Source organism: Medicago truncatula, chromosome 3, assembly GCF_003473485.1.
Source record: "Medicago truncatula cultivar Jemalong A17 chromosome 3, MtrunA17r5.0-ANR, whole genome shotgun sequence".
Lineage (NCBI taxonomy): Eukaryota > Viridiplantae > Streptophyta > Magnoliopsida > Fabales > Fabaceae > Medicago > Medicago truncatula.
Window position 1 is genome coordinate 49,966,650 of NC_053044.1, and position 16,739 is coordinate 49,983,388.

The window sequence follows — 16,739 nt, forward strand, 5'->3', positions numbered from 1 at the left end:
AGAGGAATGATTTGGCTTAATTCTCTAAACATTTGGCAAGAACTTGCTAAGAAGTTCTCGAAGGAAAATCATTATCAAGCAATTTACTTTTATTTTGAAAAAAAAAATAACTTTAAGAAGTTTCCGTCTGTTTGTTGGACATTAAAAAAATATATATAATTTAAATAAATGAGTAAAGGATATTTTTGTTACCGACTCTGCACATCACTGTCATAAAAATCTCTAACTCAGAATTAAATATAAAATAATTTTTGATTGTGTACTTCAATTATCAGTTTAGTCACCGACTTTAAATTTTATGTTAACTAATGAGATGACAAATATTTTAAACTGAATAGACAAATAACTTGACATATAAACTAAAGTGAAAGTAACCACAAATAACTATTTAATACTATCTCTCTTTTTCCTCCAAACACAAAATTGTGTTCTCTCTTCTCTTTGTATCCACAAGTTATCAAGTCCATGACAAGAATGATTTTCCAAACAAACCCATTATCCATTTCCTTTTAAAAAAATTAAGGTGAATCTGGTAACACTCTGTAGTATTGTTGGGTATGTATCCACCAGCATCTAATTGTTTAATGCCATGTCATATAGGCACTCGTATCCAACCAAACATTTAGGTACTTAAGAATTTACAAAAAATTAAACATAAGTGTTTTTACTAAGTGCAAAAAAACCATTGAGAAGAGTGGAACTTTGGATCAACTCGACTGTAAAGAATTGAATCAGTTTGAAATTTGACTTGAGTTCGTCGTACTGCCTTTCAATACCCAAATTTGTTCATGCTACTTTTACGTGGTAGCAGCTTAAACCTGAAATTGGATCAATAATGGTTCTCTATATATTTTCCATGTTTATATCATTTCATTTGATTGTCTTCCTACATTACATACTTGTATTTTGTAGTTTTGTTTTTGCTTGATGGCCATAAGCGGCTATGCTTTCATTTTCACCTCTATTGACGCATCACATGAAACTCTCTCCACCGTCACATAACTACACTACACCTCTATTAGAATTAGCCTTTTCTAAAATCTATTTTTTTTTCAAAAACAAGGAGGTTAAAAGCCCGTCTATTACGGATTAAAATAAAAATGATTTTGACATAAAATAATAATTTAAAGATTTTATAAAAAATCAGAATTTATTCTGCGTTTGTTTACCGTAATAAAAAACACTTTTTTTAAACAAAAACTTTAGTTTTTTTTTTTTGACAAGAAAAAATTTAGTTTGTTCAGATACAACAATATAAAAGAGATTTTTTGATACAAAATTAGTTCAATATTTTAAACCATATTTTCTCTCTCCTCTAAAAAAATATCTATTTTTTGAGAAGCTGTTCTTAACAACTTCTCATTTGAAGCGGTTTTTAGATTGATTTTTTTAAAAAGTTGTAAGAAACAGATGCAACACTCTTAAAAGTGATTATTTTTTCTTAAAAAAGCTATAAAAAACGGACTCAAATTATTTTAAAATCAAAATAGATTTTTTTTTATAAAATATTTTTTCTAAAAATCTTAAACAAACACTTAAATATGACAAAAGTGATTATTTTTTAAACTAGAAACATAAATTTTTTCTTAAAAAAATCTTAAACAAACCAAATGGTCTAACAGTACCAAAATATTTTAAAAAATAGCTAAGCAAATTTGACAAAGAGTATATATTTGTTTAAGAAAAATATTAGTAATTAGTTGTTAAATTAATATTTATTAATTCGTTTTGATTTGAACTCAGATTCAACTCCTTTATCCTTTAACTCAAATTATTTGAACTACCAACCCTAAATTTGAATAAGAATATGATTAATCATATTTTGTTGTCTTATAGGCAAACAAGTCGAACTTCACATAACTTATTAAGTTCCATTAATTTGTTTAACGAATTTAATTTTTAACTTAACTTCGACTCACTTAGATTATTAATCAAGTTAATTGAATTAATTTCAAATTATTTTTTTAAGGGAAAATGTGAACTTGTGTCCTTAAGACATATGTTAATGATTTCACTAATAAAAATATTGTATCGAAAATTGTGTTAATTTATTTCTCAAAAAATTTAATATTATTTTTTTTCAATTTAATACTTACCATTAATTTTATTTTATTTTTCAAAAAAAAAAAACATGACCCTTTTTTTAATTAATTGATTTGGTTTATTTCGAGCAAGTTTAGTTATTGGAACCATTATATCAAACTTAATCAACGAATAAAATTGAGGATCACATTAATTTTCAAGTTAATTCTCTCAAACAAAAAAATTAATTTTCAAGTTAAATTAAACCTTCCTTCAAAAAAAAAGTTAAATTAAACCTAATTATCGTAATGCCGAATATATAAATACTCCTTTGGCTGTACGAAGAGGAATAAAGAAGGACTAAAGGGACCACAAGTTCACGTAACCCTAGGAGAAGAAAACAACACAACTGCGTCAACGAAAGAGACAGAGACAGAGACCAACGTCCACGTTGTATTGTATGTCGTCTCTCTCTCTCTCTCTCTCTCTCTCTCTCAATATTATTCCCAATTCTTAAACCCTAACCCTAATTTTATCGATTCGAATTGGGGCTTTTGTTTTAAACTTCGTGATTAATCAATTCATCATTTTGCAATGTTGCTATGATTATGAATTGTTGATAATAACTTTAATCTTTTCGTTAATTTCTGTTTTCATTCATTCGTATTTTTAATCTGAATTGACGAGCTTTTTATTTTTATTTTTGTTTCTTTCTTTCTTTGAATTAATGAATTTGAGCTTTTGAATCTTGATTTAAATTAATGATGATCTGATGAATTTAAATGGAATTAAAGTCAATGGTTCCAAGAATCTTTGAGACTTTGTGAATTTTGCATGATCCTGTTTGTATCTGTTCTTTTAAAAAAAAAATTGGAAAAAGAGGAAAAAGAAAAAAGAAAGAATTAGAAAGAGGAAGATTGTGGAGTGTTGTTAAATAGCAGCTATAACAGTGCTAGAATTTGAATAAATTGATATTGTTCGGTGATACACTGTTTGGTACAAAATATTGTGAAATAGCGCTGCTATAATGTAAGTCGAATTTGAACAAATCGCTTTTATCCGCTATTCATAATTGACAACATAGTAGTGAGCTTAAATTGAAACATAGATAAGATGCGTAACTATAACTATTTAGTTGTTTATTGAACATTTTTACTATGGGGTCACTTTATTTGTTACCAATGTTGTCAATCACAGATATCGGAAAATAGCGGACTAATAAAATTTGCTGGTGTGTGCGCTTTGTCCTAACTCGGCTACAATATAGTGGTATAGTGCCGCTATAGTTGTTATTTAAAAACACTGTTTGTTACTTTTTAATGTTCAAAGATTTTCTTTTGATGTTTTGATCAAATTTTTAGCATTAATAAGCCGCGGTTTAAGTTGGCCAAGTCTTTTTTCTAAGTGAATTTGAATAGGGAGGGGCTCTGTTATTTTGTTTAGAGTAAATTATGTAACATCTGATAAGCTCATAGGATTGATAACAGTGTCTTACAGTGACACTTACACATTGATCTTGTTACGCTATTAAGGATTTCAGGAAACTATTTAGGATTTCAGGAAATACCACATTGTGCTTGTGACATTTGCTTCAAATACTAAATATTGTGGTGAGAAAAAAAGAGAAGTTAAAATATTGCATCCAGGTTGGGGAAGGTATTATTTGAAAGAAGTATGATAGTTAATAAGAAATGAGAAAAAATGAAAATGGAAAAACAAATCCTTTTACAATTAAATGTTTGTATAAAAGTTATTGAATATTTTTGTACTACTATACACTGTCTGTAGGAAGGATCCATCTCCTCTGAAACAGACAATTCACTTGAAACAATTAAGGAAATAATCTCAACAATTGATCATGGGTGTTAAACTTAACATTTCTTATTTTGCCATCAGAAATAAGAGTTCAATGTAGAGGAATTAAGGGAGGGGTTACTGAATTATTTTAAAGAAGTTAGAAAAATGTTTATTAGTGTCACCCTGTAGAGGTGTCAGGATGATTTTCTTTTCTAAATGCTAAATAAATTTTCGATATCTATTTAGTAGGAAAATGGTGGTCTATGGTTAATGAATATTTGATGCTTAAATGATGCATTTTAGATTAGTCTTCTTTGATTTTTTTTTTTCTCGAGTTCATCCTGAATCATGGACTTTTCTATTTAAACATCTGATCTTTGATCATCAATTTTTGTGTCTATTAGGTTGTGTTACCACTTTTAGATGATTTCTGATTGCAAGCTTATTTAAATTTATTATAATTATGTTTTCCTCTTTACGAGTTTATGGCACATCAAGAACATTGTTGGAATTTTCTCTAACATATAGTTGTTGATTATTTCTTGTGGCTTGATAAAGCAAGAAGATGTTTGCCAAGGGTTTTCATCATGGTGGGAGTACTTGGAGAGATATACCAAGAAATTCTTCATCAGTTTTCTCGAACATTCCGCCAAAGAGATGTTTTGATGAATTAAGCAATCAAATAGGATTCTCCTCAGACTGGCGGTATCATCCTGAAATGGTATACAACCGTAATTGGATAAGAAGAAAAATGTAAGTGAAAGTTATTTAATTTTCAAAGAAATGTGGTTGCACTTACTTTAACATATGATTGCAATTGAATTGAGACTACTAACTATAAATTTATTCAGTTTTGAAATCATTCAGAATGAGCAACTTGGGCCTGCGCTGGAAATATTGCTACTTACCAATGCTGCTTCAAAGGTTTGCTTCCTGACCTGTGTCTGAGCATTAAAGTACTTTTTTTTTTTTTTTTTTGCTTATAACATAAGCCAATAAGAAACCCACTTGGGTTGGCATAGTGGTATTGGCTTGGGATCTGGGAGTGTGCTCCTCCTCAAGGTTTCAGGTTTGATTCTCTCTGATGCCAATTTGAGGGGGTTAGTTTAGCTTCTTCAAAAAAAAAAAAAAAAGCCAATAAGAGTATTAAATGCAAGCTTTACCTTTATGTTGTTAATTAAGCACAATTGTTTTTCTACAAATTTGGCAGGAGGAATATATGAACCTGGAGACATTGAATCAGCGTGTGCAAGCTCTACTGGGTGTTCCTAAGTCCTATAATACTGGTTACTATGGTGTGCAAGAAGCGGGAATATCTCATCCTTCTATTGCTCATAACCTGCCTTGTTTTCCTGGTGATGGTTCATCTATCCCTCCAGTTGCTGATATGGATGTGCTTTCTAACTTACCTGTTTCTTATGGTGGATTCAATCTGGATGCCAACACCAGATCAACTAGCAACTATTTTTCTCAGCAACACTCAAATAATTGTATGTTGAAATTAGTTTGTGATTTCTCCTCAATTTCGAATCTTTCTTTGTACAATATTGATTTTGTCTTTGCAGCTATATATATTATTGACTGTTTTTCCTCCTCTGCTTTTTGCAGTGGAGATGGATCTGACAAAATACAAAGATTGTTTTCCTACTACAATGGGAAGATCCCTCCAATCTGAAGATTCAAGTTTTATGTTCTCTCAATCTGCCTCAGTGAATACTTCGGAAGATACAATGCAATATCAACCACAGAAGTTGGATTTTCAGAAGAATTCCACTGTAAGACATGTTGTTAATGATGTCCCTTCTGATAATACTGAATACATACTACGACCTGCCAAAATACCGAAAATGATGGATTCAGGTTTTGGTGTATCTTCGACTAACCATCCAAGTTTTGATCAATGGAATAATGGGATGGTTCAACCTTATTCTTTTCAACCACATCCAGAAGTGCAGCAACATTCAGAATTTCCCCTCTCTTCTCTCCATTATGAGAGTAATGTGGAACAAATTACAAATCCAATTTTTCATTTTGCGGGAGTTAAGGGGATAAACAACAATGTAATGGTTGATACATTTGGACAGCCCGGGCTTGAAAGCTATGATGTGATGGATAGCAACAACTTAAAGAATATTGTCACGGGTATAAAGTCCAGGATGCAATATCTCGACATGGATCCTATTCCTACTAATGGAGAGGATATACAAGGCAGAACTGAATTTGACCACGGCATCAGATTAAATTCCAGTATGCCTACTCTCACCAAGGAGCCTATTCCTACTGCATTCTGGACAAATGCCAAAAAGAAAGCCGATGAGGTAACATTTGATCAAGAGAAGCTAACAAAGTCCTCAGTTACAACTGTTAGTGGGAAAACGAACTACGTGATTTATGATTTGACTTCTGAGCCTAAAATGATTCCCTCGAAAGGCTTAGAAGCTGGTCGAATATCATATGAGCCAGATTCCCTAATCTATGGCATGATAGACTGCCGAAAATCAGTGGAAGTCGACCGTGTCCCAGAACTTATTACAATTGATGGTGATGATGATGAAGAGGACATACAAGGAAGAATTGGATTCAACCACGAGGGGACAGACGCTAAAGAGAAAGTGAGTGAACCAAAAGTTGATCAAGAGAAGAAAGATCTTGAAAGCCATGTCGTGATAGACAGTTGCAAATCAATGGAAATTGACATTGGGTCGAATTCGAATATACCTGCTCTCATAAGCAAGGTTGCTATTCCTATTGATGTAGATGACAAACAAAATAAAATTGGATTCAACCAAGAGGGGACAGATGCTAAAGAGAAAGTCAGTGAACCAACACCTGATCAAGAGAAGCAAACAAAATTGTCAAACACAATTGTTGATGCTGTTTCCTTGATTGATTTGTTCACACGTGATCAAATTACAGAACATATTAATAGTCTCAGAAAGGAATCTGTTCTGGTTAGTACATCACCTTCCAGCGTTTTCAATTACCGTGATCTGTTTAGGTATTACTGTTATGAGTTATGTCATGAACCAACTATCCCAGAGAGTTAAGCTTTTTGGTTAAAGCTCATGAATGGTTCTTCTTTTAATCTTTGGATGTTCTGTTATCGTGATACTTTGAATTTCAATTTCTGCATTTTTTTTAAAAATTATTTTTAGTTTGTGATTTTTATTAAAATTACATTTTTATTTTAGCAATTTACGTATATGCATAATTCTATTTTAACAATTATTTTAACATAGATTACTTCTGAGGAGGAAGCAGGGACTGAAGCAAACACATGCCAATTATGTGAAAGGAAAAAGCTTTACTTTGCACCAGTACCAATTGTTTGTTCATGTTGTGGCATACGCGTCAAGAGAATATATTTCTGTAGAAAAGAAGAATTGGATGTACAGGGTTGCATTTGCTCCATGTGTTACAAGACTTCTAAAGGTGGGAAAATCACATTCAATGGGACATCTATTTCTAAGAAAAATCTCGAAAAAAGGACTAACGATGAAGTACTTGAAGAACCGGTAAGTTTTAAAATCGATTACTTTATAATTCAGCTTGATATACAGAGAACTATGTACCAACTCTTTACGACTGTTGTGTTTTTCTAGTGGGTTGAATGCAATAAATGCAAAAGATGGCAACATCAAATATGTGCACTCTACAACAACAGAAGAGATTTGGATTGCAGAGCTGAGTATATATGTCCTATATGCCGCTCAAAAGAAATTGAAAATGGAAAGCATGCTCACTTACTGAAGGCTGCTAATTTTGGTGCTAAGGACTTGCCAAGAACCGTGCTAAGTGACCACTTAGAAAAAAGACTTATTGAGTGTCTCATCCAAGAGAGAGCAAAGTGGGAAAATGTTGAAGGGAACGAGAATCTTGATAAGGTAATACCGAGAAATCCGCATGTATGCACATAAACTTCAAATATCCTATCATTTTCTTATTCTTATCCTAGCATGTAAACTGAAAATAGTAGAAAATTAGTCTTATGTCGTGTTATTGAAGTTATTGATCTTTTTCATCCATATATATATATATATTTGGAAATTCTATATTATTTACTTATGTACCATCAATTATTGCAAAATTGTAGGTTATAGCTGCAAAAGGTCTTTCTATTAGAGAAGTGTTATCCGTCGACAAACAATTGAAAGTGAATAAGCAGTTTCTGGATATCATTCCAGAGGAGAATTACCCTGCTGAATTCTCTTATAGATCAAGAGTAAGTTCAGTGGATTATCAATAAATAAATAAATATACCATTACCACCTATTGCTTCTTCTGAACTAAATGTCTCTTGATGTTTATTCTAATATGTCTGGATTATTCAAGAAGATTTAATAGAAGTTTGCTTGGTTTCAGGTTATTCTTCTGTTTCAGCAGATTGAAGGAGCAGATATATGCATTTTTGGAATGTATGTCCAGGAGTTTGGCTCTGAATGCGGAAATCCGAATCAGCGTTGTGTATACATTTCATATCTTGATTCTGTCAAGTATTTTATGCCTGAAAGAAGGACAAAGAGTGGAGAAGCCCTTCGTACCTTCGTTTACCATGAGATATTGGTATTTTTCTTTTAAACTATTTCAATGCCAATAGAACTAATAAAATGAGCACTCAATCCTTACATTCTTTCTATTTATGTTTTTTTTTTCTTTCTTATCATCAGATTGGATACCTTGATTTTTGTAAAAAAAGGGGTTTCCTGACTTGCTACATATGGGCCTGTGCTCCTTCAAGAAAAGGGGATGATTATATACTATATTGCCACCCCAAAGAGCAAAAGACTCCGAAGAATGATAAGCTACGCCGGTGGTCAGTTTCTTTCTCTTTTATGTGTCTGTGTGTTGGATTTTCATTAGCCCTGCCAACCACTGAATATTTATAATGTTTGTTTATGCAGGTATCTTTCAATGTTAAAAAAGGCTACTGAAGAAAATATCGTTGTTGGTTTAACCAACGTATATGATCATTTTTTTGTTGCTGCTGAGAAAGGGGACTCCAAGGTGACAGCTTCTCGTTTGCCATACTTTGATGGAGACTGCTGGTCTGGTAATGCTATGGAAGCAGCCAAGACCATTGAAAAAGAGTGTGGAGGAGACTATGAAAAGATGTTGAAGGAACAAGTGCCAAATAGAGCTTTAAAGACCATGGGACATGCCAATCCTTCCAAAGACACTGCCAAAGACATTTTAGTGATGCGAAAAGTATGTCTACCTTGTCTTACTTTCATCCACGTTTTTTCTATTTGTAGTGTTGTACATTTAGATAAATTATACAATGTCATTCGATGGGATATATCCTTTTATAATTGAGTGAATGAAACGTTGCAATGTTCTAGTTATAAACCAGTTTAAGTTATTTACATAATCTGATCTTTCTTCCTTTTCTTTTATTTTCCCCAATTTCTATTAGGTTGGCCAAAATATATGGCCTACCAGGGAAAGCTTCCTTATAGCTCACTTGCAATATGCATGCATACACTGCCGTGAAGTGATAGTGTCTGGGAAGCGATGGTTTTGCACTGAATGCAAGGAAATTCAGGAGTGCGAAAGGTATGATATCATAAATAAATTTGAACTGTTTGTTTTTCACCTCCCTTTAAAATGAATACATATACTTGAACTAGTTTTGTATTCAGTGCACAATAATTAAGGCTTTTTGGATTGACTTTCATATCAACATATTTCAGATGCCATAGTTCTGATGCACACCCTTCAAAGAATGGTGACTTGCATACACTTTGTCAGGTAACAGCCTAAACCTGAAGTTTTTCATGTGATTCTCTCATCATTTGTAATTTCATGTAAAAACATTGAATTGTGTTCCATTTTCAGGCCGTTGTTGATGATATCCCCTCCAACACTAAACATAATGATATTGTCCTTGAGAGTAGATTATTTGAAAATAGGGATAACTTTTTGAGCTTCTGCCAGAAGTCTCAGTTTCAGTTTGACACACTCCGTCGTGCCAAGTATTCCTCGATGATGGTCCTTTACCATCTACACAATCCTACTCTGATGACTGTTGTAAAATGTTGTAGCATCTGTAGTGCACGCAATGTATTCCAAAAGAGCTGGAAATGTGAGATTTGTCCAGAGTGTACCATTTGCTCTGCATGCTATAAGGATAGAGGTGCTGACTGCCATGAACACAAGTTGACTCAAAATGAACACAAGCTCACTCAAAATGAACTCAAGTTGACTCAAAATTATTCAAGACCAATATATCAATCTGGGAATCAGGAGTCAAATGAGAAAATGGTATATGTTTAATTCCCAGATTTGTTGTTTTCATTACTCATTTGTTCTAGACTAGATTGTTGATCATACTTGCCGACTTACACACAGATGGTGAAACTGCTGAACGTTTTAAAGCATGCATCTCAATGCCGTGCAGATAATGCTGAACCTTGCTCTCATCCAAACTGTTCTCAAATCAAGAAGCTGTTCTCTCATGCCAGTAGGTGCGAAATTCGAGTGAATCGGGGCTGCCAGCAGTGTAAAAAGATATGGTTTATACTTGCTGCTCACTCTAGGAATTGCAAAGACTCGGAGTGTAGCATTCCACGGTGCAGGTGTGTTGTTTTTAGAATTATACACTACCTAGAGAATTTGAGAGATTTTGGATATTCTACTTTCTGACTTGTTCTTTGGGACAACCAAGTCATTTTTTATGGTTAAACTATACATGAATTACTTATTTCTTTATATTTATGTTGATTTTGCAGGGATCTAAAGAAGCATCTAGAATCGAAAGCAATGCATTCCGAATCTTGGCGTGGAACTGCAGTTTTTGAAAGTGACAAAGCAGTCGTTGATCAATGAATCTTTGTGAATATATAGAAGCGTTTTAAATTTCGTTGAATAAGTGTATATGAAAAAAACAGTTCAACGTAAGTGTTGAGATTTTCAAGTTTCCTTTTATGGGTATATAATTTTGATTATGTATATACATAGATTAGGATTGCAATAGCCTTATATTTAATCTCTTAAAACAAGAGAATCAATTTTGTATTGCTGTGAATATATACATTCAATGGTTGAGAGCCTAAGCTCCAACTACTCTATTTATGTCTCCCATTTTTAAGAGACTTGAAATTAGAGATTCAATTTTGTATTGTTGTGAATGCAAATTCAATGGTGGAGAGCTAAGCTCTAACTCTTCAATTGAAGTTTCATTTTTTTTTTTGGTTGAAATTTTAATCATAGATTATGATTTTTTTAAGATCTCCCTTGTCTTGTTTCCTCTTTTTTTTTTTTTTTTTTTCTATTGCTTCTACTGTCCTTCATTTTAAATGTTTGAAGTGCCACATTGATGGCTTTGCATTAATGAACAATTAGGCCCCTCTGCCATTATATAATCTTTTTCAAAGTTTTGAAAACTAGAGAGATCAGTTTGATTGAATTAGGAACTAACAGGGTGTTCATTCTGTTTAACAAAAAAATATAACAGATATGGTTTTAGACAATGTTAAAAATGAGGTGAACCAAATAAAAATTGGTACAACGGTCAAAAACTTGTCAACAGATATAGTTTTGAACCATAGTTTTGAACCATTGATTCATAAACCCTACCTCAGCCAGTTTTATATCCAATTTTATTTATAAAAAAGTGAAATGCACGCTTGCTTATCCAAACATTGAATTTTTACCCCTGTAAGTTAACTATTCATAACTTGTTCATTATTAGCTAAATATACATTTCAGTCCTGTCTTATTTTTAACATGTTTTGGTCCTTTATCTTTTAAAAAATATTCATGTTTGTCCTTTTTGCTATCCAAACGTTAGAGAAAGTTGAAAAATAAATCTACACAGCATCCTGCTTATCAAAGTCAGTCACATCAAATGTTATCCTTTAGAGACATCACAACAAAATCTCCTTCAAACGCTTATGAAACCACCGCCAATACTTTCATTTCTCCACGATCTATTATCACATACATTTATTATTTACATTAAAATAATTAGTATACTACTTAGTTAATTAATCGTTCAGTTCTATAACGGTTCAACTGATTAAACTGGTTGAACCATGAACCGGAGATCTTACCGGTTTGATCTTTGGTCCGATTTTCAAAACATTGATTTGTAGTGATAAGACAAAATCCACACAATGCAGCTCAAACAACATGGTAAAATGTTTTGTTTATTACTAATTACTGATCTAAATAACAAAAAATAACGTCAATTAAAATCCTATAAAAACTTAAATTAGTCTCTAAAGAATAACAACAACTAAGCCAATTTTCAGCCACTCGATCCACACACATATCATTTCAAAAATAGTAAACAATCTTCACAAATAATGCTTCCTTGTTAAAAAAGTTTCCCTTATTATCTAGGAGTGATCAAATGATTCCGATATGAGAAGTTAACATCTCCCATTAAGAGGATTGGGTACTTGTCCAACAAAGAGGATTTGTTCCAGTCAAATCTTCTCTAATTAGAAACAAGAAAGGTGGTCTGCTACAAAGTTTATTCGGGTAATTGGAACAAGTGGCTTACACGCGGCTGTTGCTCTCCTAGCCCAGACCGTGACTGCAGCAGCTTCGGTGCCTCCCTCATTTACTTCAATGAGAGACTTGTGAAATATTTTGGAAACGTAAAGGTTTTGACTTGCGTGTTGAGAGTCCACAATATTTGTCAAACCCCCACAAGAGAAAGGTAAAATCACTTCTAACTCTTTCAACATTTGAGAAGTGTCAAGCTCAAATGAAAATTTGAATTTTGGAATTCTGAAATCACCTACTTCAACTTTTGTGAAAGGAAGGTTGTGGTGTAGTAACTCAGGTTCAGAAGCTACCTTCTCGATTAAAGTTGGCAAACCATCTCTTGCTCTTGGAAGAAAAATGTACATAGAGAATTGACGCTTATCTTCTCCTTGCTTATAAGGAAGACGGAGTACTTTGAAACCATCGAAAACACTGATAAATTGTCTATTCTCGCTGGTCATGAAGGGAACCTTGACTGAGCTGCCATTTAAAGGTGAAAATCATAGTTTTTTGTTCTCGAAGCAGGAAACTTCTTTTTCCATGCTCCTTTAAAAATACAGTGCGTTTGCAAAGATGAGTCTGGTTAATTTATTGACTGAATCTTGAGAAAGAAGTTCTCTAATAAGGCCATTTGTCTCTTTTTCAGCCCATAAATTCACTTCTTTAATCACTTCAACAACCTTTATAAAATCATATCAAATATAAAATCAGTTAAGCAAATAGATCAGTTGAAACACTTTTCACAAGTATTTCACAATTTCCCCTCTTTGTGTATGTATATTTGAGTATGTGGTTGTCACTTGGCCAATAACCAACAAAATATACATACTATTAGTTCTACTTCTTTTCTTTTTTCCGTAAAAATACTATTTTGGTTTATGTTCTTGTAAAAAAAAAAAAATTGATTTAATTTTATATATCCTTCGTTTATTGTTAGAAAAAAAACTCTAGCCCCCGTCAGTTAGCTGATTTCAGTTCAATCTTTTTGAACAACCATAGCAGCAGGCAGAACTTTACTACACTATTTTTTATTGATGCTACATAAGAAGGAAAGGCTGATGCATTTGAATGACATAATGGTTGGTCAAATACATGGAATTGTTTTAATCAATTTAACATTGATAATGACTAGAGTCATGAAGTTGGACAATCAAAATGCAAAGCAATGCATACCTCCAAATATATTCTAACCGTTAGGATTTCAAGATCCTACTTTTTGTTGAAATAAACAATTACTATTTTACTACCTTCTGGAGTGACTGGGTTAAGTTTCCTTGTCTATTTCGTTTTCCAAGGCTCTTTCATGTCTTAGATCAGCTAGGGTTTTTGGTTTGTGATATAGGAACTTTAGTGGGAAGCGAGTGAGTGTGAAATTTTATCTGGAGGAGATATTTGTTTGTTTGAGAGCTATAGTTTGCGGATGACTTGTTTTCGGTTTCAGAGGACATTTCTCTCTTTCTAAAAGGAGGATTTTTGGCCATGGAATCATGACTAATAAAATAGTAACTATAAAAACATCTTATTTTAATCTTATTTTCCAAACATTTGTTATCATAGTACAAGAGACTCATTAGCAAATATTGAACATTAAGGAGTATAACTTGGAGCGAGAGTGGAGAAAACACGATGTTCTTGTTGGATTGTTCCAACTTGGAGAACAGATGTTTGGCAACAAGTAAGGAAACATTTGTTTGTTTGGTGCTTGATTCACGGATGAAAGTCATTGCTGTTACGAGAGAATCATCCTCAGTTTTGTTGCTGCTTGATTTATCACGAACAGAATCGTTTCTTTTCGGTTTGAACATTCGCGGTGATCGAATGAAGTGCGATCGCAAAATACAACAAACTTTGAAAGACGGTGCAATAAAGAAGACCACGGGAGACAGAATAAGAGAACCTCTTGATGTTGTTTGAATTTATAATCGATCCAATTTTATTTGACTGGTGCTAGTCACACCAAAAAAAAAACAAGTTACACCTAAATTTATTTAAAATTTTACAATAATACCAAAATTGTCCTCTTCATGTAAATTTTTAAAAACCCATCTTTTATGATCATTCTGAACCCTTACCCCCTTACCTCCTTTCATCCACAAATCACCATAGATGTGCAACCAATATCTGAATCAACATCTTTGTTATTGATCTGTACTATATTCATAAAGGTTAGTGAATTTCATAAATTTCATTTTCGATGAGTTTCTATTTGTTTATTGTTTGTTTTGGTATGAGATATGCCTGTCAATTTGATTTTAAGTGAGAGGTTAGTGTAAATTAAGTTTACATGTATGTATATAAAAGGGGTTAGTGTAGTTTACGTACGTAGGTTAATGTAAATTCAAGTTTACGTATGTTCAATTTAGGTTAGTGTAAATTCAGTTTACTTACATTCAATCTAGGTTAATGTAAATTAAGTTTACTTATGTTCAATTTATGTTAATGTAAATTTAGTTTACGTATGTATATAAGAGGTTAGTGTAAATTCAGTTTACTTACGTTCAATCTAGGTTAATGTAAATTAAGTTTACTTACCTTCAATCTAGGTTAATGTAAATTCAACGTTCAATCTAAGTTAATGTAAATTAAGTTTACTTACATTCAATCTAGGTTAATGTAAATTAAGTTTACTTACGTTCAATCTTAATGTAAATTAAGTTTACTTACCTTCAATCTAGGTTAATGTAAATTCAGTTTACTTACGTTCAATCTAGGTTAATGTAAATTCAGTTTATTTACGTTCAATCTAGGTTAATGTAAATTAAGTTTACTTACGTTCAATCTAGGTTAATGTAAATTAAGTTTACTTATGTTCAATCAATCTAGGTTAATGTAAATTCAGTTTACTTACGTTCAATCTAGATTAATGTAAATTAAGTTTACTTATGTTCAATTTATGTTAATGTAAATTTAGTTTACGTATGTATATAAGAGGTTAGTGTAAATTAAGTTTACTTATGTTCAATCTAGGTTAATATAAATTAAGTTTGTAAATTCAGTTTACTTACATTCAATCTAGGTTAATATAAATTAAGTTTACTTATGTTCAATTTAGGTTAATGTAAATTAAGTTTACTTATGTTTAATTTACGTTGATGTAAATTTAGTTGATTTGAAATTTTTATTTTAGTTAAAGGGTATATTAGTCATTCTGGAGTGTAACTTGTTTTTTTTTTTTGTGTGACTAGCACCAGTCATTTTATTTTTGTGAACAATCAATGCAATATTTTACTTTTATATAAAAAAAATATCTCCCTTTTATCAAAACAAAAAATATTATTTTATTTTACTTCGTTCCTAATGTTTTGATAAGTAAAGATCTCCCAAATATGTTTTTTATTCCAAAAAAGTTATGATTTTTTGTTGGTTAAATATACCTTTTAAGTTTAATCCTTACTTTCCTTCAAAAAAAAAAAAGTTCAGTCCTTACTTAATTTTACTAGTTTTTTGGTATTTATAAAAAATTTCTGCACTCAATCTTAGTCCTATCTAATTTCAAATTCATTTAATTATGCTTAAACTCTTAAGTTTTTTAATAATTTTTTGTAGACATGTGTTAAGAACATTACTAAAAAGTTCCTTTGCAAAAATTAACTCAAAGTTTGATTTGAACTTTCATATTTTTCTACTTTTATCTTGAACTTTTGTTGTTAAAAAAAAATTCATATTTAATTCATCTCATGTTCACTACAAGAAATCTTTGATTTTCCTAGGATTTTTTTCCTCAGAAAACATCCCAAATTCGTCAGAAACATTGATTTCCGAGGAAATTACCGAGGAAAGTAGACATAGGAAATATTGTGTATAGAGGCATGCACACTGGCGAAGCATTGTTTCCTCTGAGAATCGAACCCGGTATTCCCCAGGTACGTCCTTGAAAGGAGCTCCTTGCCACTGGAGCCCAAACAACTTGGTTGCAAATTGTTCATCTTTCTTTAAATAAGATATTGTTCCTCTTTTTTAGCATATTTATAACCTCAAATTAAGCTAGGATTAAACAAAGACATTTATAGAAACTGATTCATCTATACTATATATATAAAGAAAGAAAATAGGGGGTTTTGGAAAGATTTTGGAGTGACTTTTTTGTTATTAATTAATACATTTAAACAAATATTTTATATAATGTTATATTGTTGGTGTTATTAAAAAAGTTAAGAACTTTTATTATATTTATTACATTATTGTTGTCATTGGAAAAGATAAATATGGTTTGTTAACTTTGTTATATTTGAAAGTCACAAATATCTATACTTATAATTTTAATCTATATCAAAAATTTATATAAAATATCATTTTTAATTTACATGAAAATTTATATAAAATATCGTTGATAATCTACACATGTGTTAACGTAATAAAAAGAGCGGAAAGATGGGCACATGAGTGCCAATCTTTTCGCCGGTCATAATAAATATATTTAAGAATAA

The 16,739-nt window shown here is 31.7% G+C and overlaps 2 protein-coding genes across 2 annotated transcripts; one reads left to right on the forward strand and one right to left on the reverse strand.

Annotated features, from left to right (window-relative positions):
* The first annotated feature begins 2,915 nt into the window (after positions 1 to 2,915).
* LOC120579456 (histone acetyltransferase HAC12) lies at positions 2,916 to 10,957 on the forward strand. Its single transcript, XM_039831775.1, has 15 exons — positions 2,916 to 4,572; positions 4,671 to 4,743; positions 5,030 to 5,309; positions 5,428 to 6,770; positions 7,059 to 7,334; positions 7,422 to 7,703; positions 7,913 to 8,041; positions 8,182 to 8,382; positions 8,487 to 8,632; positions 8,721 to 9,024; positions 9,233 to 9,372; positions 9,510 to 9,567; positions 9,655 to 10,080; positions 10,168 to 10,394; positions 10,548 to 10,957. Exons 1-15 carry the CDS (start codon positions 4,385 to 4,387, stop codon positions 10,642 to 10,644), a joined length of 4,170 nt encoding a protein of 1,389 aa, XP_039687709.1. The 5' UTR covers positions 2,916 to 4,384; the 3' UTR covers positions 10,645 to 10,957.
* Positions 10,958 to 12,263: 1,306 nt separating this feature from the next.
* On the reverse strand, positions 12,264 to 14,117 carry LOC11432295 (serpin-ZX). The gene is made up of 3 exons (XM_039832104.1): positions 13,914 to 14,117; positions 12,871 to 12,992; positions 12,264 to 12,792 (listed from the first exon to the last, which is right to left on the reverse strand). Exons 1-3 carry the CDS (start codon positions 14,115 to 14,117, stop codon positions 12,264 to 12,266), a joined length of 855 nt encoding a protein of 284 aa, XP_039688038.1.
* Between the last annotated feature and the right edge of the window lie 2,622 nt (positions 14,118 to 16,739).

Bases quoted from the DNA above. Each gene is read 5' to 3' on its own strand.
- LOC120579456 (XM_039831775.1), top strand. From the start codon at position 4,385: ATGTTTGCCAAGGGTTTTCATCATGGTGGGAGTACTTGGAGAGATATA. The intron at 6,771-7,058 runs GTTAGTACATCA...ATTTTAACATAG, and splicing joins TCAGAAAGGAATCTGTTCTG to ATTACTTCTGAGGAGGAAGC. The intron at 9,568-9,654 runs GTAACAGCCTAA...TTCCATTTTCAG, and splicing joins ACTTGCATACACTTTGTCAG to GCCGTTGTTGATGATATCCC.
- LOC11432295 (XM_039832104.1), bottom strand. From the start codon at position 14,117: ATGTTCAAACCGAAAAGAAACGATTCTGTTCGTGATAAATCAAGCAGC. The intron at 12,993-13,913 runs GTTATACTCCTT...GATTTTATAAAG, and splicing joins TTTCTCCACTCTCGCTCCAA to GTTGTTGAAGTGATTAAAGA. The intron at 12,793-12,870 runs GTATTTTTAAAG...TTTAAATGGCAG, and splicing joins CTCATCTTTGCAAACGCACT to CTCAGTCAAGGTTCCCTTCA.